We start from the raw sequence: 18,326 nt of genomic DNA, 5'->3' as shown, positions 1-18,326 counted from the left end.
TATTTATATACATGTATACACAGGAGACGCTCACCCCATCCAAACGGACAGGTACACATACACGAGGAGTACACCCACTTACAGCATATATATGTAAACATAGAGACATGCAATCATAATTATATTATTATATTAATAGTATTATACGATCACATTATTTTACTATAGTCTCGTATACGGTCGTATCCCGCGTGTAGTATTTAATTCCGATTCGTAAACGCGTTGCTCACCAACTCCACTCGGTGACCTCTCTGGTCCTCTGCGTAACTATTCGAATCGATTCGTCGTTCAGAAAGAAAGAAAGAGAAGTCAAAAGGTTCCTCGACTTGGAGCACCGCGAAACATCGCGGGGACTAGTCGAATGGAACGAGCTAGACGTAGCTGTCGAGCTACATACACATATATTCCTATATTTATACGTTAATACAGAGGTGGCAAGTGGTAGCGAGAAAGAGAGAGCAAGAGAGAGAGAGAGAGAGAGAGAGAGAGAGAAAGAATGAGTGAGTGTGAGGTGCTACGAGGGGACGAGAGAGTTCACGTAAACGGTGAACGAGCAGCCGTACACTACTAAGTAGCAACGAGCAATGCACAAGCAATTTATTAGTTAGTCAACGTTTAAAGCGCGGCGCGATCGACGCGCAAAACGGCGTGGACTCTGTTCACGATTCGAGGGGTAAGCCAATTTCCGTTGACCCGCAACGTGTCGCAATAATTCTCAGAGAGGGGCGAAGGCCCTGGTAGCGCACAGGCCTTTTCACCCCCTCGAATCTCTACTTTACGAACGACGCTCCTAGTGTCTCTCTCTAGTCGGTCTCGTATTCGTGGTAGACTCTTACCCTTCACTCGTCAGAGTCCCGCGGACGGCTTGGCAGGGAAATTTTAAGTAGGAATCGCGCGTCGATCGGCCGCGCCCGACCGAGAGATCATCTCGCTGAGACGGCCAGACGGAGCAGACGAGCAACCGAGCAGATTCGCAGGTTCGAAAGGGAGCTGTGACGCGAAAGGAGAGACAGAGAGAGAGAGAGAGAGAGAGAGAGAGAGTATGTGCGTGCGTACGAGTGAATGCGTCGTTTACGTGTGCCTGAGAGAAATGGATAGGAACAAGTGGGAAGAACGAAGAAGCAATAAAACAGAGAGAAAGATAGAGAGAGAGAGTGAGAGTGAGAGATACATAGAATGGCAACCGCACCAAGGAGAGACCAAACTCGCTTAACGAAAAATAATTACTTACTTATTTGCTTTTTATTTATTTTAATTATTAATATCGATTGATTAATTAATTAATTATTGTATTTATTGGCGCGGAAGGCTGAGGGACGCTGGGGTTCGCGGGATAGACGCCGGAAGTAGATGGAACTCGGTCCGACCATCCCCACCCGCGAGATAACAGAAGACTAGGATCGCAATGGAATTATTGTTACTTAAGCTTCGTTCGATGGAAACTCGACACGATTCAAGTCGAACGTGATACGCGGATAGGGGAAGATTCAAAACGGAAGCCCGTCTTGCGCGTGCGCGTACTGATTTGATTCGACTCCTCGCCTTGCTCGATTTGGTGAACGGACGCAACGCAGGTCGCGCGCTTCCGGTCTCGACGATCCAAAGTGGCGAACAAGTAGTTGCGATCCGTTGGCTGCCACGCGCGATTCCTCGACCGGAAGTCAGCCGTTTTACCGAATCTCTCTGTCGCGGTGTTAACCGGATGGGGTGTTGTTTTCTTCGGAGAAATCCCAGCAAGGAGGGCAGAAAGGTGGGATGGGAAGGGAGTCTTTACGATCGCGCAGGCTGTCGCGTTGCGAGGGAACCGGTCGGTCGCGATGGTTTTCTCTCTTATTACTTCGCTTCGGTGGATCCCGTTCGAACGGAAACGCGGAAATCGCGACGGTGGATTCGCTTCGAGGACCGATTCGTGGCCGTGATCTTTAGAGACAAATGGGGGATCGGGGGCTGCGAGAGTTTTAGGGGGTTGTAGGACGGGCGAGAGGAGAGAAACGAGACGAGACAGAACGGAGAAAACAGAAAGACCGTGACAATATATATATATATACATATATATATACATATATATATCTATATATTTGCAAAATATTTTGCGAGCAGGGCTTTTTTATCTATTTTATAGTAACCTCAGCTTAAGCGGATTGAGAGAGCGAGTGGCAGAGCGAGCGAGTGAGATGGTTTCGTTAAACAAGATGTAATTACAGAAACACGATGAATGAGACACGAGTGAGAAAGGGAGAGAGTGAGAGAGAGAGAGAGAAAAAGAGAGTGGAAGGGAAAGCGAGGGAGGCAAAGGGAATGAGAGAAAGAGAGTGAAGAAATATAAATTGCGATCATGTGGTTAGAGAGAGAGAGAGACAGAGAGTAAGAGAGAGAGAGAGAGAGAGAGAGAGAGAAGGGAGAGAAAAGAGAGAGATTTAATGCGCAGCTGACAAACGGTTTGTAAATTGCGTACATAAAAGATAGGTAATTAATCGTCGACTAAAAAGATTCCGACGGTTTCACTATGTCGTATACTCTACGTTTTGTTTGTTTTGCGCCTTAGGCTTGCATTATAATTAATCTGATTATTATTATTAATATTATTATTATTATTATATTATTATTTTATTATTAATATTATTATTATATTATTATTATTGATGATTATTAATTAATTATTATCACCGTCATTATCATTATATTCTTATTTTATCATTATTATTAATTTTATTATTAATTTTATTATTATTATTATTATTATTATTATTATTACTATTATTGTGTATATGGTATAAATTGTAAAAAGGAACGTATTTACTATAACATATTCATTTTACGGGGATTTACGAGATCCTTCGAATGAACAAATTGTTTAAAATAAAGTGAAGGAATAAATAAAATATTGACCAATTAACATCTATTCTTTAATATCCCATCTGCAGTACCTATCATTTAGTACTTGTTGATTACAGATTTATGATTCATGCTTACGTACACCTTTATGATTTTATCACTAATCAACTTTAATTGTGTGTGCAGGTTTCTTACTCCATTTCGTGGACACGCAAGTACTTTGCCAGCTGATTGGAGTATAGAGATACGACATTGATGCGTCCAAGTAGATCTGTATCAGCGTAATGCATGATTTAACGAGGAATTGCAACGAGGAGTTAGAAAATGCAACGTATTCCCGATCCTTGGGTTACCAGCACACTTGTGCAACAATTGCAACAAGAAATCAGCATGCTAAAGGCAATGGGTACAAGATTTTCAATCAATTATTGTTACACCCTACATTGTCCTTATTGTAAATTTATGTAAAGCGTTAATGTAAGATCTATTATACATAAATAATGTACAATATTTAGCTTGTAAGAGCATTTCTGTGGTCTGTACGTTGTTCCCAAGTTACAATAAACGTTTTATCACTGTTAAATAATTGTTTAAACATTATTAACCTGCTCTAACAATCCTACAGTGACCAATCCTAGTCCTTAAACGAGAGAAAACTCGTAAAAACAGACCTGGTCATAATTAAAATGAAACTTCTGAAACTTGAAAATCACTGAAGCGTGACGATTCCTGGAAAATGACGTCACTTCCAGGAATCGCCAGAATTCCAGGAATTCCTGATGACGTCATTTCCAAGAAGTGGCACTATTCGGATACCTCCTATGACGTCATGTTCTCCTGATACATCGTCGATTTTTCGAACAAAATCTCGAAAATCCGACTTTGTATCAGGAGAACATGACGTCATAGGAGGTATCCGAATTTTGCCACTTCTTGGAAATGACGTCATCGAGAATTCCAGGAATTTCGGCGATTCCTGGAAGTGACGTCATTTTCCTAGAAGTGGCAAGCATACCTCCTCACCACTTATGTTCTCCTGATACATCGTCGATTTTTCGAACAAAATCTTGAAAATCCGACTTTGTATCAGGAGAACATGACGTCATAGGAGGTATGCTTGCCACTTCTAGGAAAATGACGTCACTTCCAGGAATCGCCGAAATTCCTGGAATTCTCGATGACGTCATTTCCAAGAAGTGGCACTATTCGGATACCTCCTCATATGTTATGTTCTCCTGTTACAAAATCGGATTTTCAAGATTTTGTTCGAAAAATCGACGATGTATCAGGAGAACATGACGTCATAGGAGGTATACGAATAGTGCCACTTCTGGGAAATGACGTCATCGAGAATTCCTGGAATTTCGGCGATTCCTGGAAGTGACGTCATTTTCCTAGAAGTGGCGCGCATACCTCCTCATCACTTATGTTCTCCTGTTACAAAGTCAGATTTTCAAGATTTTGTTCGAAAAATCGGCAATGTATCAGGAGAACATGACGTCATAGGAGGTATCCGAATAGTGCCACTTCTTGGAAATGACGTCATCGAGAATTCCTGGAATTTCGGCGATTCTTGGAAGTGACGTCAATTTCCAGAAACCGCCAAGATTCAGTGATTTTTCAATTGAAAACTCGATTTTTGGACTTTGTATCAGGAGAATATGATGTGCGAGGAGGTATTCGAAAAAAGAACATGGAGAACATTCTAGGATAGGTGGATAGGTCATTAAATAATTAAACGCATAATTAACAGTAATGCATATTTATTGGAACTGTCTTATAACTTACAGGCGAATTGATATAAACTATTCTTATAATATAATATATAGTAGTAACATATGGTATATAATATAAAATATACAATAAATTATATTAGAACTAAGGAAATATATAATAAATTACAGTAAAACTATTGAAATATATAATAAATTACAATGAAACTAATAAAATGTACAATAAATTACAATAGAACTTAAGTTTTATAAAATACAAATAATTGTAATATAATATTTCTTCTATCTATCGATGGAATTAAATAGTTTAAGGGTATACTTATATAAAAAATATAATAATTCCCCTATAAATACTGAATATCGATATAAAATTTTAGAGTACTGCTGATTAAATAAAGAATTTCCTTAATTTTCATTGAACAGAAAGAGTCAGATAAATCATATCGCCCGCGTTAGAGATAAGAGAGAGAAAGATATATAAAAAAGCTATGAGAAAGAGTGAGACAGATAATACCGACCTTACTCTAGAACCCCTGGCGCCATCTCTGTAAAAAGTGCTCAAACTGGTCGCACACAATTATCGACAGCAAAGTGAACTTCTTAAGAACCGTCGATAATTGTGTGCGACCAGTTTGAGCACTTTTTACAAGGATGGCGCTAGGAGTTTGAGAGTAGGGTCGGTATCAACTGTCTCACTCTTTCTTCTAGCTTTTTTTTATATATCTTTCTCTCTCTTACCTCTAAAGCGGGCGATATAATTTATCTGACTCTTTCTATTCAATGAAAACTAAGGAAATTCTTTATTTAATCAGCAGTACCTTAAAATTCTGTAATTTAATCGAACGAAACTTGTCGATTGTTCTCAAGATCTTCGATTATACGTCTTCTTAATAATAAGTTCCGTAAGGAAAACCAAGATCGCGCAAGAATGTCCAATGGCAAGTACGTAGAAGCAGAACGACACGTGCCTGACTTCCAAGATCCTGAATCTCCTCTTCTTCTCCACTTGCTTCCTCCTCCATCTCAGATATAATCCGTACGTGTTCTGCCTTCGCCACATGCCCACCAATCCAGCCTCCACGGTAGCTTGGATCAGTTTCGTTACGACTTTAAACAGCGGCCAATTTTCTCTGGTCACATACACCTGCCTGTTCCGCATTATTGCTTTGGAACGCTGGAGGCGGTCGTTCTGGATCCTCATCGTCTGATGAAGGCAGTTCCCCAAACAGGCTGAATAACGTGATTCGAGTACGCGCTGCTTGCAGCCATCGTAGGTCTCCTCTTGGATCCTCGAGCGCAGCTCTGGATCGTGAAATATGTTCAGGAGATACTTGGAGCTGTGGATCTTGTAGTTGGAGTTCTTTAAACGACGAGACAAATGATTTAATTCAATTCCGTCAATTATTTACTCGTCGCTCCTATTACATTTCACGGGAGTGGCATATTTAAACGATCACGTACCTTGAGATCTTCCAAGGTCCTAATCTTCGACTGAGGAATAGGAACGGTGATCAGAGAGGCCCAATTGCTGTCCAACAACGCGTTCATTATCAAGTTCAGCACGAACACCATGCAGAAGAAGATCCTGATGGAACTTCTGTTAGGCAGTCCATGTACCGATACTGAGGTTATCAGACGGAATATATTCAGAAGCGCTGGCAGAAACCCTTGATATTTCGCGAGGATGCAATTGGCGACCATTAATATAGCAACGTTTCCTAAGAACACTAGCGGTGACATGAAAGATAAGATCTTGATGAATTCTGATATCTCCCCTGTCTTCTGGGTGATCGCGCAGAGATTGATTGTCACATGAGGATACGTGTACCTGTAATAAAATAAAACTACAATACAACGATCGCTCTGTCACGATCGCACATCGTCTAAACGCTTCGTATCCCATTCAACGATGCTCTACATTCGTCTCAGAACTGGAACGATACGTACTGGACCTTCCACATCGCGTAGAGTCCCCTCGCGTTCATTCCCATGTCCACTACCCCAGTGGCAACGTCTCCCATCATTCCCACCACGTTCCCCTCGCTGTCCAAGCCGCCCAGATCGTACACAGTACCATTATGCACGTTTACGTTCAAGGTAGCGTTCAATTTCTGGAACACAATCTTCAGGATCTCCCAGTTATCACCAGAAAATTGATCCCAGCCCTTCTTAGTTGGGTGGATATCGAGATAGGGCGTGAAGGCGACAGCGTTCAGCCTGATCTCGTAGCCATTCAGGTTCCTCGTTTTGTCGAACATCAAATCGACGCACATTCTCGAGCCTACGCACACAGTACCCTTTAAATTAATCAACAAGTACACTATCGATGGTATTCTTCGAAATATTAGTTACCAGATTGGTACTTCCTCTTGAGTAAAGTCCAAGGATGGCCACCGCGACCTTCGAAGCTTCCAGCGTGCCGCCAAGTACTTGGTGCCTCGCTGGAATACGGATTGTAGGTGTAAATGAGGAGTCCCTCGACAGGATCGATGCAAACGAATATCGCGCGAAGCATGTCGTACATCCAGCCTGTCCACAGGAACCTGTAAGCGTTCGCGCAACCGTTCTCCACGGTCTCCCTGTCGATCAGAACGTGGAGACCGTTGGGGTTCGCCCATGGCGAGTTCCTTATGGTCATCAGGAGGAGATCGAGCATCGACTGCGAGGATGCGACTACAACGAATCGGTTCAATCTGTGCAGCACGCGCAGAAAAGCGAACTGTTTGAACGCCTCGAAGGAGTGTCTGCTGAGGATGATGTGATCGGGGGCGGTCGACCTCGATTCCGAGATCAAGGCCACGGGTAGATCCTCGAGGAGCGATCGTTCGAAGAAGCGCTCGTAATCTCCGGCTAGTAGAAGGACGTCGCTTGGATCGGACACGGCGCAGGATTGAACGATGGTCATCTGAGGACACGCGAAATTTGACAACCCTTTACATTATCCTCTGCAATCGTCAAACGATGTATTCGATGCTAGCATGGATCGTTAAAGATGAATTTTAATGGTGGAAAGTTAAGAAACACGTTCGAGTACCGTCCGCTGGACCAGATCGTCGTAAGTGACCTTCTTCTCCGCACTCGCGTTGCTAATCAGCGTGGTAAGCGACAGGACGATGCTCCACCTGAGCATAGCTCGCGGCACGATTAGCATGCGCGTCGTCACTTTTCCTGCGGAACAATCGCTGGGAACAAACAACCTCGCTTCGTGCACTGTGGGTCAAGTGATGCTAATGAGACTCAATTCCAACCGCGTCGAGAGCGGTGCCGCTCGCTCGAGACTCCTTTCCTGGAGTAATTCCCGCTGGGCGATAACTGTAGCCTCCGCAGGCTCGATCCTTGGCTCGAAGTCCCTCGAAAAGCTCGCCACAGTGCCACTGTTGAACGACGATGTGGTTACTGAAACGGTCGCTTCTCTGAATAAAGACACGTCCTGTTCGTGGTAACCGTTCCGCTTGATAAACATCTAAATCGACCCGACTCCATTTTCACGACCAGATAGTGGCCTATGCTTTCACCGAAATGCGACCGATAAGGTCTAATTGCGACGAGAACGAGCGACATTTTGCTTTTTCCGGGCATTATCGATCAAATCCTTTACAATTTGGACACGTTCGTCAAAGGATTCCTGTAATTACATTTACTGGTCCCTAGTCGGCGGTCAACGACCCGGTGTCCAAAAATCCTGGTCCTTTCAGCGGTATCCCGGCTTCTTCTAAGCGTTCTTCAAGGTGGGAGGCTCGCCCCACCATGGACGCGTGGAGGAGGACGACTCGCAGGCAGTTTAACAACGGCTGCCGGCCATAGTGCTCGTCTCTCGTGTCGCTCTTCACTGGATAACAACGAAATCCGTCAGTTTTAATCTACATCCACCCGTTTATCTCTCTGTTATCGTAACGCCATTCGTATCGTCCAACCTTGGTACCATCCTGCATACGGTGGCGCAGTTAAGACCGCGAAAGACCGTCGTCAAACGTTCCCATCGAGAGCGCGATTGAACGTACGTTGTTACCCGCGTCGATTGCAAATAGACTTTTCGAAGAATTGACTCGTGCGAGACAGAAACGGCCAAGTGGTACCGTCTGGAGGAAACCGGTTTGCAGGTCCCTGGAAGGCGAGCCATTTTCCGGGTGGACGTCGAGCGGAATGTCGAGGGCTAAGAGAACAGCATTCTCCCTTTGCTTGGCGATGTTCGCCATCGGTTGCGCTGGTTCCACCGTGCAGCCGCACATCGTGTTCATCCTGGCCGACGATTTGGTGAGATACTCGTTTTTGAACGAGTCGTCAGCTTTCTGCGATTGCTTCGCTTACGTCGCTGCTTCACGTTGCAACGGATGCCACGACGGAGAGGAAAACAGTGCAACGACTAGTCATGCAACGCTTGCAAATTAATTTCAGCTGCTAGGCTGTTTACTGCTCGCACGATTCGTTTGGTTAACCGGGTTACAGGTCGAATGTTAATTAATTGGACGGAATTCGTTGCACAGGGATGGAACGACGTTGGATTTCGCGGGTCGGGTCAGATCCCTACGCCGAACATCGACGCTCTCGCGTACACCGGTTTGATACTGGACCGGTATTACGTCACCCCGATCTGCACGCCGTCCAGGAGCGCTCTGATGACTGGCAAGCATCCCATTCACACTGGAATGCAGCACGGGGTACGTGACTCCGCCATTAACTATTTAACCGCGCAATCAGCTTGTAAATAAAACGGTTATAACTGTGTACAGCGGCAACGTTCGTTCTCTCGTGTTTAGTTACGGCACGACGATGCTGTACTGTGCGTTTCAAGGGGATCGTAGGATTTTCCTTGAAATAGTCACGTGCCGATTGAGTGGCGATCGTTTCTAGCGTCTACGTGAACTATTCAATTCTCGCACTGTCGCACATTGGCAAAAGAACGGCTGACCTTTTTCTATTTCCGTTACGAAATCGCATAGGTCATTGCCATTTCTGTGCCGTAGAAATCGCGGGGATCGAACAACTTTGTCGATCAGCGATCGCGCGAAATAAATGCGAACGAGTACGTTGATATCGTCAAAGAAAAATGATGACTGTGATTAGGTTCTGAAGTGTGCCGAACCAAGGGGACTGCCTCTTCAAGAGAAGCTGCTGCCGCAGTACCTTCGCGAGCTCGGTTACAGCACGCACATCGTAGGAAAATGGCACCTGGGCTTCTACACGAAAGAGTACACGCCCACGTACAGAGGATTCGACTCGCACATCGGTTTCTGGAGCGGCCACCAAGACTATTTCGATCACACCGCCGTGGAATCTGTAAGTAACCCGGCGTTCCATCGACTCGAGCTTCGATACGATCTGAATTGACACCTGAACGTAGCCGTATTGGGGATTCGACATGAGGAGAGGGATGGAACCAGCCTGGGACCTCCACGGGCAATACTCCACGGACATCTTCACGAGAGAAGCGGTAAAGTTAATCGATAACCACAACTCTAGTCGTCCTATGTTCCTCTACTTGGCTCACGGAGCCGTACACTCCGGGAATCCGTACAATCCTTTGCCTGCGCCCGATCAGGACGTCGCCAAGTTCACCAACATCTTCGACTACAACCGCAGACGCTTCGCTGGTAACTAGAGTACGCTTGTCCGCGATTTAAAATGATCCTGGCGACACCTCGATCGCTGGTTCCTCGAGAGGAGACATCGCAACTTCGTTTCAGGTATGCTCAGCAAGCTGGACGAATCTGTCGGCAAGGTGGTCGAGGCGTTGCGCAAGAAGGGGATGCTCAAAGACAGCATAATCGTGTTCTCCACGGACAACGGCGGGCCGCCAGCCGGTTTCAATTTGAACGCCGCCTCGAATTGGCCTCTGAGAGGCACGAAGAACACTCTCTGGGAAGGTACCAATCAAAAATACTCGAATAGACCCATTTGGGAACCTCGTAGATTACGGTAGCGATGAGTCAAACCGCGGCAGTAGATCCTGACGCGTCTAGCCAGACACAGACCGCTTAAGACCAACTGCTTCTTCCCTACAGTCACACTCGTTCGTTGCAGATGCATTAACCAATTGGTTTTGATCAGGTGGCGTCAGAGGGGCCGGTTTACTGTGGTCCCCGAGGCTGGTGCGTCCCGGAAGGATCAGCAATCAATTGTTTCACATCAGCGATTGGCTACCAACGCTTTTGACCGCCGCTGGTGGAGATCCGTCCGGCTTAAACATCGACGGTATGGACATGTGGCGCGCCTTGAGCGAGGACACGCAATCGCCTCGCACCACTGTTCTCCACAATATCGACGACATCTTTGCCATCGCTGGAATCATGATCGACGACTGGAAATTCATTCAGGGTAAAAAGTAATTGCGCATCGCCTCCACCAGGAAGCTTCGTACGATCTATGCATCCTTACGTTCGTTCGTTCATCTGTACGTCGTTCGTGACGTTCAAGGGACAACGTACAACGGTCAATGGGACAGATGGTACGGTCCATCCGGAAGAGAATGGGTGTACGACGTTGGAGGCGTGATAGGTAGCACGGCCAGTCGAGCAGTGGCCAGCGTTGGTTCCGTTTTGTCCGCGGACACCGTTCGCAGGCTCCAGAAGGAAGCCATGGTCAAGTGTCCTGTGAAAAACGATAGCTTGCCGCTCTGCAAGCCTCTGGAGGCGCCGTGCTTGTTCAACGTTCGCCAGGATCCTTGCGAGGACAATAATCTTATAAACGAGTGAGTGAAATTACGTTTGCCTAACTGGCGAGAGTTTCTCTTGGTGTAAAAACGTTTTTCGTTGCGTCGAAGGTATCCGAGCGTGGTGAATCGTTTACGAGCAGAGTTGAGCAGATTGAACGCTACCGCGGTGCGGCCTGGTAACCTCCCATGGGACAGTAGAGCCGATCCAGAGCTGTGGGACCACACGTGGACCAATTTTGGCGACTACCGGAACGTGTTAGAGAATAACGTCAGCTGAAACCGCGAGAATTCGAGGGAGGCTGCGGGTAAAGGAATAAAGTTCGCCAAAGTACATTCGCATTCGTGCGCGCAAGATTACGACGTTGGTCGATCCCTTTCTACGGTATTGTTCGATCGTATCGACTCAAGCGGGATTATAAATAGTATCTCGTTTATTTCTTAATCTATACACTTCGATCTTGTTGGGCCACAGTTCTATCCGAGTGCGTACAAAGTGAGGAAATAAATGGGAGACTCGTTCGAAATGAAAACGAAACGTCCTCGCGTTGGCTAGAACGTCAGAATAGGTCCTTCTCGATGATCAAGAATATCTGAAAAGAAACGCAAAGGCAAATTTCACGCGGGTGTTCGACATTCTTCTTCGTCCAGTTTCTTAATTATCTCTAAACGCGAGCAGTTACGCACCTTTGGCAATGCTCCACCAGGGTAAGGTAATGTACGTGAGAAACGCGTTTAATGGAACGGATTGAGCCCGTCTGGTCTCCTTCCAGAAGTGGAAGGTCTGCGTGAACCCTCGCATCGTCCACAGCGGGTTGTAAGCGCCGTCGTCCAGCTCTGCGAGCACACAGAGAACGAACCTGGTTATAGCTAGTCACTCTCGACGCTTCGTCGGTGGCTCGACCTACGGTTCTGACAACCTGGAATGATTCGTGTCGGCCACAGAGGACGGGTTGGACGAGCTACGACGGGTCCAGGGACAGAAACGAATCTGGGTGGGGTGGATTCGATCGTTTGGCAGGGACGAACAGGTGTAGCACGATAGTATGTAGAGGTGGTACAATGATACACATTAGCTACAGGTGCGTAGAACAGACAACACGAACAGAGATGCACTATGATGTTTCCTCTTTCCGTGAACAGGCGTTCAGATTTTCATTTTCCAATCGATACTATTCGATCTATCTCGGTTCTGTCGGTGTTGGCGAATGTTTTGCCTCCTCGTTGAGGATGACTATGTTTATACCGGTGGTGAAACTCGCGCGATAGAAACGGTCGTTTTGCTTTCGTCGGTTCACGTGGTGTGTAACCATTGTCAATCGTTTGGACCAATTACCGTCAGAAACCACCACCAGCACTACGAAACACGAGCGGTGCTCGCCGCTCGATAGCCTCAGGATCGCAGCCCCTGTTGCCACCATTCATTTCACCATCCTCATAAACACAGTCATTGGCTGAGCGTGGCTGTACAAGTTTACCTTTCTAAGGAGGAATGAATGCACGCGAGCGGTACGGATCGAGTACAATGGATATAGCGTGACTGCTCTTTATGGTGTTCCACAGGCTGAACCGTGAACGACGGCTAACTAGACCAGTCTAGCTTCCTCTACAGAAACGAAAATCGCGCGTAACGGACGAGAGGGACGCGTCGTTCACGGAGCAACCCGTGGTGGCTGTAAACGCGTGGTCGCGTGTGATCGTTTTAGCAATAAATATATACATATATATGTAGGGTGGTGTAGAGGTGTGTCGGTCAGGGTGGGGAAGAAGAATTTACCCTGTGAGCCGGGGCGGCGCGGGAGCTCGCACCAATAGTAGATTGCTGTGCCGTCTGGTGTGACTCGATGCGGGGGTAGTGGGTTGCCCGCGAAGCTGCCCGACAACGCTCGTCTTCGCCTCCTTCGCGGCAGGGTGGCGCTCTGCCTGTGCGTGGTCAGGTTCCCGCGCGTGATACGCGCGTTCGCGTTTTTATCTCTCAACTGGTCGTCGTTTTTGTTCTTGTTCCGTACGGTTGTGTAGTACTCCTCGTGGTCGGAGCCAGCTGAACGGAGGCGCCTGCGGCCGTCGTTGCGGCGCACCCTGACCAGCTCGTCGTCGCTCAGCCGTCGATGCTCCTCGTCGTTCTCCAGATTATTGATCCGCTCCTGATTGATCTGCCCGGTGCTGTACGGCCTTCGTTTCCTGTTATTGTCCGGCACCTCGTATCCGAGGGGCAGTTCCTCCTTGCCGTGGACCAGTATCGCGCCAGCGTCCAGCTTCTGTCGGACGTTGTCGTCCGTGAGGCAAGCGGCGGATGGGACGAGTATCTCGCTTCCTACCTCGATATTGTTGTGCCGGTGATTTCGGAGGCCTGCCACCAGACACATTCGCTCGTGCCGCGTTCTCTCTACTTTCTCGTTTCCTTCGCGGTCGTTCGTCCCTCTCGCTTTCCGGCTCGTTTCCGTTCGCGTCCGACGCGAGAGACTTCTTCCCGTTCCCCTATCGTGATTCCCCCGTTTCCTGATCGACCAGAGCGAGTGCACGAGGGACGAACGATCGTTACGCGGCTCGGACGCGCAGGAGCACGCTCACCCTGTGTCTCGTGGTAGGCCTCTTTGCGATTCGGCGAGTTCTCGTTTCCGGTACGCTCCCACGAGTTACGTTGCTTTTGCTTTGAGGATTGTTGTCTGCCGGGAAGATGCGGGGATCTTCGTCGTCTGGCGTGAGGACTCCTGTGATTTCCTGGTGAGCCCCGGCCGCCCCAGCTGCTATCCTGTAGGTCGGCTACAAAGGAAAGAGCCGGCATGGCACGTCACACAGATTAGACACAAGGCATTTGCTTTTACTTTTTTTTCTCGTTTCGGTTTCTTTCTCGATTCGTTCTTTTTTTTTCTATCTATGTATGTATGTATTTGTTTTTTGTTCTCTATTTTTTTTTTTTTTTTTTTCTCGAAGCGATTAGTCCATTTCGTGATGAAAAATGTACGAGATACGCGAGTGGTGGTGTTGGTGGTGGTGTTCTACGGCCGTTTTCTCCTCGACGTGTTTCCGTTTATGATCTCTGTTTCGTTTTCTCTGCGGTTTTCGAACGCTAATCTGGAAACGTATCGAAACACTGCGTCTCGTGGCACTGACGTGGTCTGAGGGAATACAAGAGCACGAATCAACTCGGTCCCTCCGGACCGATCCCGAGGCTTTCGCGACTCGGCGACGGCGAGCAAAGAGAACCACGGAGAAGAAAGCGCCTCTGTGACCGCGTGCAAACGATCTTGAACGGACCGCTCGTTGACGAACGAGCGAACCAAATTGTATACTCGGATCGCAGAGGCGTGGTAAAGAAAAAGAGCGCTCGGTGGCATGCACAGCTATCGCGTCTCGATCGCAACGTGTCGAAAGAATCACTCGAACGCGACGTAGAAACAAAAATGCTATGTTACAGGTTCATATATCTCTCTGCGAATAATAATAACAGCAACGAATCGATTAAAAGTCGAGACCGACTCGTAAGAGGGCCAACTAGCTATCGAGAGAAAGAAATGTGCAAGTAGTACACAGATACGTAACACAACAGCATGCGCAGTCGATCATGAAGGGCGGCAGGCACAAGAGAGAACAGGGAGAAGGTAAGTGAAAAAGAGAGAAATAGAAAAAGAGAGAGAGAGAGAGAGAGAGAGAGAGAGAGAGAGAAAGAGCAAGAGTATGCGTGTCGTTGTTTGCCCGCGACCCCCATTCAACCCCATTTTCGTCTAAATTCGACGAATTTCCATGGGTAGGATAGAAGAGCTTCTACTTTTAGTTACCATCTCGAACGTCCCCGGCTTCGATCTCGTTCAACCCGTTCGCCATCGAGTCCAGCCCCTCGTTCTCCGATCTGGCCTTCGTCGCGGCTGTGTCCGGCTTCGTTCTCCATCCGCCGCGTACGTAATTGTTCAGATTGGCACTGGGGTCGGACAATCTTCGTTGATGTCGATACATGAACAGCTCTTCGGCGTCGTCCCAGTCAGCGTCCCAGAGAGAATCCGTGGCGCAGTAACCGGGCTCTGATGTGGGCGTCTCCGCGCCTGAACCTTTTGGCTTCGTCACGGCCATTTCTGCGTGGCCTTTGCCTGAAACGCGACGAGAGAACGTCTGCTTAGTCGCGTGTTGGTGAATTTGCAGCGACGACACGTCGTCGACGCGTGCAACGAACAGAACTAAAAGGTTTTTGCGATTGTTACTGAGGCGATCTCGTACCGCGGGGTCCCTTCATTCGAACGAATTCTATCCGCTGCGACGCCGCGCCGGAGAACAGGCCAAAGGTCATACGCTGCGCCATTTTGGTGCTCAGGCTGGACTGAAAGTGGAAGCGTTCTTTTCTCAGGAGGTGGCTACGTAAAATGAACGAGAGCTCGATGATATTAAACGTACCCTCGCGTCGTACACCTTCTTCAACGCGTCGTATCTGATGGAACCGAGGAAGATGACGCCCTGGATGACGCCCTCTCTGTCGGAAGCGACCAATTCCACGCACACCATCTCCCCGTCCCTGACTAGAATATCACAGAATACTTCGTCGAAATTGTCCACCATGAAACATATGTGCGGGTACGTCATCTCCTCTAGATCGCCCTTCGCGTCCATTCGACGCCGGCTCGGGCTCGCGTATACCTTCTGCGAGTGCCTCCGTAATACCTGCGATTATATCACCGCGTTAGAAAGTCGATACGAAAAAGCGAGCCGTCGCTGGTGGTGACTCACTTGCAATTCCTTGGGGCTCGTCCTTGTGCAGATCGCCAACGTGAGCGTGTAGTCGAACTGATGTACGACCAGGTTCAGGTACACGGTTTCCTCCCAATCGATGTCGGGATCGCCGATTGGCAGTTTCTTGCTGTCCTTCCGGTACACGTCCACCTCCGTCTCGAACTTTGGTAGGTACCGCGACGACGTTTTCACGTGCTTCCTGCGGACGAAGAACAACAGATCGTCGCCGTCTATAGTGTGCTCCGCCTGGAAGAGGAAGTGTCTGACGAAGAGGTCCGTCCAGTAGGTCGTGCCTTGGAGAATCACGAAGCCAGAGTCTGTAACACATACGATGGATTTCAGTCGATATAGAAGACAAAAGATGAGGAGGAGGAGGAGGAGTTCGTCAAGGAAAGAGGGGTTCTCGATGTACGCGATGAACGATAGGGTTGGCATTTTCAATTAAGAGCGGCAACGTGGCTGACCCGATCTTATCCGCGAACGAGCAGCGGAACAAAATAATCCTCTCGAGGGAGCACGGACTAAAGCGACCGAATCTCGGCGGAAGCAATCGATAATCGATAAGAACGTTCCGCGAGGACTTAATTGCAGCCTCCATTGGCAGCTCGACAGCTCTCCCGATTCCCTACCTCTTTTATTAAACCTGGAGTTGCGTGCTTTTATTAAACTTCTAATTGAAAGTTGACCTTTTCCGCCTGTTACCTTAAAGCGGAAATATGCTCGCGATCTCGCGTATAAATAGTTGCCTGAGGATGTTCTCATTGTTGGCGAGCAGCGAGTGGTATCTTCGACAGATCTTTGGAATAAAGAGAAATAATGAGATGTTCCGTGTAAACATCGCTCTTCGAATGGGATGGTTCTTTTTACGTATTTTACGCGTTGTGTATTTCCACACGCATTTCGATCTGCCATGAACGCGCAGACAACCGCACTCCAGCTATTAGAATTGACTCATTCGTGAATCGTGCGCTTAATTTCCTCTCGACACCGCGTTACGTCACGTTGCATTTATAGAACGACGGAGTTTTTAACAATTGCTCGGCGTACGTTTCGCGCGGCCAACACCTAGATTTAGCTCGTCGATAGTCGGAATCGGGAAAGAATCGTTGACCTGGAAAAATGATAGCGCGCGACAACTGCGTGGACGCTGAAGAGGAACGTCAGATCCGTGGGTGTTTAACCACGCATCGCGTTTGTTTTGGTGCGTCTCCCGTTGTTTTCCACCGCGACGTGCCACCTTTATTCGGAATACAAATTTATTTAAATATATTCAACTCGATCAAACCTTCCACGGTAGATCGCACGCAACTATACCAGCCGCGACGCATATCGTATACTCTTGAAAACACGAGTCTACACATGTGCATCCCACCTGCACCTACATCTTTGTATTCGAGAATAATTCGTCGCAGTAGTAGGCGAGCGTCCCTAAAACCATAGGAATACGCGAAGGAGTTTCGCTCGTTTTCCCCTCACGCACCCATCGATCGCGGAATCACCCTCGTCTGGCGGCGTCCACCAAACAAAGGGTCCGCTCCCTCGAAGAACACACCCTCGTCGCGTGCACTCGCCACCCTCGGACCTCAGTAAACGTCGCTTAAACTCGAGTCGACTCGACGGCTCTACTTCTCTTTCCCCTGAGTACTCGAAAAAGAGAACGCGGCGATACGAACCGTCCTTGAGCACCTGCCGCGACTCCTTCGTCCGCTGGAAGTTGATCTCCTCGAGAAGTTGCTCCAGCATGGTCAGCGGCCTGGCCAGGCCCGAGGACGAGTTGCCCGCCAGAGTGGCCATACCCAGGTGGTCCCCTCGTGGTCCGCGTTCCCTCCTCGGTCCCAGCTGTCGTCGCACGTACACAAACAACGAACGCGACGCGCGCGTTCCGTCGAATCACGGTCGAGACGCGGTCGCGATGGAACCGAACGGAACGACAGAGGTCATCGCGTACCGGCTGCGATCGACGTCATGCCTCCCGTCGCTGGATCCACGCTTCTTCCGGCGATCTAGAGCGGAGCTTTACACCGTCGCCCGCGAGGATGATGCCATAGCTGCCACGATAATGGCCTCTCTCCTTCTCCTCTGTTGGCGTTTTCGCGACAAGAACCGAAGGAAATGATACCGCCTCGCGTCACGATCCACCGCTACTGCTGTCGTTGCTGTCAGAGGGTCTCCAGCATACGCTCGAGTTCACGCTTCTACGACGGACGGACAGGCAACAGAGCCGATGACTCGACTCGTCGATAATTCCGCGCATGCGAGCCAACGCAGGAATTCACTCGCGCCAGCGGCGCGCTCCTTTCGAACGGAGTTCCTCTCGATGGCAACTCGCCGACGACTCGAACGGCGAAATGAAAGGGACTTCAGTGGCGCACAGTCGAGTTATTTTTCTC

General features: G+C 48.2%; 3 protein-coding genes across 6 annotated transcripts; 1 reads left to right on the top strand and 2 right to left on the bottom strand.

Moving 5' to 3' along the window:
* Positions 1-5,427: 5,427 nt before the first annotated feature.
* On the bottom strand, positions 5,428-7,846 carry LOC143429019 (uncharacterized). The gene is made up of 5 exons (XM_076904374.1): positions 7,603-7,846; positions 6,921-7,473; positions 6,516-6,849; positions 6,030-6,396; positions 5,428-5,928 (listed from the first exon to the last, which is right to left on the bottom strand). The coding sequence occupies exons 1-5, from the start codon at positions 7,717-7,719 to the stop codon at positions 5,431-5,433; spliced, it is 1,869 nt and encodes a 622-aa protein (XP_076760489.1). The 5' UTR covers positions 7,720-7,846; the 3' UTR covers positions 5,428-5,430.
* A 770-nt stretch (positions 7,847-8,616) lies between these two features.
* LOC143429094 (arylsulfatase B) lies at positions 8,617-11,553 on the top strand. Its single transcript, XM_076904503.1, has 8 exons — positions 8,617-8,822; positions 9,053-9,226; positions 9,633-9,845; positions 9,910-10,159; positions 10,253-10,432; positions 10,617-10,883; positions 10,983-11,256; positions 11,329-11,553. Exons 1-8 carry the CDS (start codon positions 8,712-8,714, stop codon positions 11,495-11,497), a joined length of 1,638 nt encoding a protein of 545 aa, XP_076760618.1. The 5' UTR covers positions 8,617-8,711; the 3' UTR covers positions 11,498-11,553.
* An 80-nt stretch (positions 11,554-11,633) lies between these two features.
* Positions 11,634-18,211, bottom strand: LOC143428829 (uncharacterized protein KIAA0930 homolog). 4 transcript variants are annotated; one of them, XM_076903976.1, is made up of 9 exons: positions 17,610-18,088; positions 15,934-16,253; positions 15,604-15,867; positions 15,430-15,529; positions 14,997-15,302; positions 13,789-13,980; positions 12,995-13,567; positions 11,905-12,054; positions 11,634-11,810 (listed from the first exon to the last, which is right to left on the bottom strand). In XM_076903976.1, the coding sequence occupies exons 1-9, from the start codon at positions 17,728-17,730 to the stop codon at positions 11,770-11,772; spliced, it is 2,067 nt and encodes a 688-aa protein (XP_076760091.1). In that variant the 5' UTR covers positions 17,731-18,088; the 3' UTR covers positions 11,634-11,769. The 4 variants fall into 4 exon arrangements, with proteins under 4 accessions (XP_076760091.1, XP_076760092.1, XP_076760093.1 ...); XM_076903977.1 differs by lacking the exon at positions 12,995-13,567 and having other exon boundaries at positions 17,610-18,082; XM_076903978.1 differs by lacking the exons at positions 12,995-13,567; positions 13,789-13,980 and having other exon boundaries at positions 17,610-18,075.
* Positions 18,212-18,326: the final 115 nt, after the last annotated feature.

This window comes from Xylocopa sonorina, chromosome 11 (assembly GCF_050948175.1).
Source record: "Xylocopa sonorina isolate GNS202 chromosome 11, iyXylSono1_principal, whole genome shotgun sequence".
Taxonomy (NCBI): domain Eukaryota; kingdom Metazoa; phylum Arthropoda; class Insecta; order Hymenoptera; family Apidae; genus Xylocopa; species Xylocopa sonorina.
The sequence above is the reverse complement of the archived record's forward strand: the minus strand, read 5'-3'. Positions and strand labels throughout refer to the sequence as shown.

Coding starts and splice junctions, on each gene's coding strand:
- LOC143429019 (XM_076904374.1), bottom strand. CDS start 7,719: ATGCTAATCGTGCCGCGAGCTATGCTCAGGTGGAGCATCGTCCTGTCG. Junction 6,397..6,515: donor TACGCGATGTGGAAGGTCCA/GTACGTATCGTT, acceptor ATTTTATTACAG/GTACACGTATCCTCATGTGA. Junction 5,929..6,029: donor GGACCTTGGAAGATCTCAAG/GTACGTGATCGT, acceptor CGTCGTTTAAAG/AACTCCAACTACAAGATCCA.
- LOC143429094 (XM_076904503.1), top strand. CDS start 8,712: ATGTCGAGGGCTAAGAGAACAGCATTCTCCCTTTGCTTGGCGATGTTC. Junction 10,160..10,252: donor CAACCGCAGACGCTTCGCTG/GTAACTAGAGTA, acceptor ACTTCGTTTCAG/GTATGCTCAGCAAGCTGGAC. Junction 11,257..11,328: donor GACAATAATCTTATAAACGA/GTGAGTGAAATT, acceptor GTTGCGTCGAAG/GTATCCGAGCGTGGTGAATC.
- LOC143428829 (XM_076903976.1), bottom strand. CDS start 17,730: ATGGCCACTCTGGCGGGCAACTCGTCCTCGGGCCTGGCCAGGCCGCTG. Junction 16,254..17,609: donor GCGGCAGGTGCTCAAGGACG/GTTCGTATCGCC, acceptor TATGTGTTACAG/ACTCTGGCTTCGTGATTCTC. Junction 13,981..14,996: donor AGCCGGGGACGTTCGAGATG/GTAACTAAAAGT, acceptor TTTCCTTTGTAG/CCGACCTACAGGATAGCAGC.